Source organism: Pygoscelis adeliae, unplaced genomic scaffold (assembly GCF_000699105.1).
Source record: "Pygoscelis adeliae isolate BGI_AS28 unplaced genomic scaffold, ASM69910v1 Scaffold458, whole genome shotgun sequence".
In the NCBI taxonomy this organism is placed as follows: domain Eukaryota; kingdom Metazoa; phylum Chordata; class Aves; order Sphenisciformes; family Spheniscidae; genus Pygoscelis; species Pygoscelis adeliae.
This window is the reverse complement of record NW_008825352.1, coordinates 382,650-383,398: the sequence shown is the minus strand read 5'-3', so window position 1 is coordinate 383,398 and position 749 is coordinate 382,650. Positions and strand designations below refer to the sequence as shown.

General features: G+C 68.2%; 1 protein-coding gene across 1 annotated transcript in view; it reads right to left on the bottom strand.

Moving 5' to 3' along the window:
• HSD11B2 (hydroxysteroid (11-beta) dehydrogenase 2) overlaps positions 1-749 on the bottom strand; it is a 5,838-nt gene that overhangs the window by 1,209 nt on the left and 3,880 nt on the right. Inside the window, exons 2-3 of the mRNA XM_009330378.1 lie at positions 495-731; positions 43-226 (exon numbers count right to left, since the gene is read on the bottom strand). Of these exons, the coding sequence (XP_009328653.1) occupies positions 43-226; positions 495-731 (421 nt within the window). The remainder of the gene's footprint in view (positions 1-42; positions 227-494; positions 732-749) is intronic.

Genomic DNA, 749 nt, shown 5'->3' with positions numbered 1-749 from the left:
CCGGGGGTCTGGTGAGCCGTGCTGAAGGCAGGCTGCTTCCCCGCGGGGCTGCTCACGGTGACGATGCGGCCGCCGGCGGAGCGGAGCAGGGGCAGCAGCCCCTTGGGGAGCTGCAGCGAACCAAAGAAGTTCACCTCCATGCAGGTGCGAAACTTGCCCAGCGGCGAGAGCTCGGCGTCGGCGATGGTGTCGTTGAAGCCGGCGTTGTTCACCAGGCCCCAGAGCCCTGCGGGGATGGGATGCTTGAAGAGGTGACCCGAATGGGGGACCCCCACCCTGGGGATCCCAGCTGCTCCCCGGCTCATGGGGGTCCTGCGGGGGAATTGCGGGGTGCCCCAGGAGAAGCCCCCGTTAGCAGAGGCTGTCAGCATGGGTGCCCGCAGGGATGCAGCTTGCGGCGGTGGGCACAAGGAGGCTTGGCCCTGCCACGCTGGCTGCAAGCTGAGGTCCCAGGGCGCTGCGTGGGGTCCTGGGGGGGTGCCAAGGGCTCCTACCTGTGCTGTTGGTGTGGGCCTGGAGGATGTGCAGCAGTGCGTGCTGGATGTCCTCTGGCTTGGTCAGGTCCATCTGCAGCAGCGTCAGCCTCGGCGAGCAGCTCCTGCGCAGCTCCTTGGCGCCGGGACCCTGGGGGTCCAGCACACTGGCGAACACCTGAAAGCCCATGGCGTCCAAGTGCCGTGCCGTCGCCTGCCCGAAGCCTGAGTCACAGCCTGCAAGAGCCAAGAGGAGCCCTGCAGTGGCCAGGGACA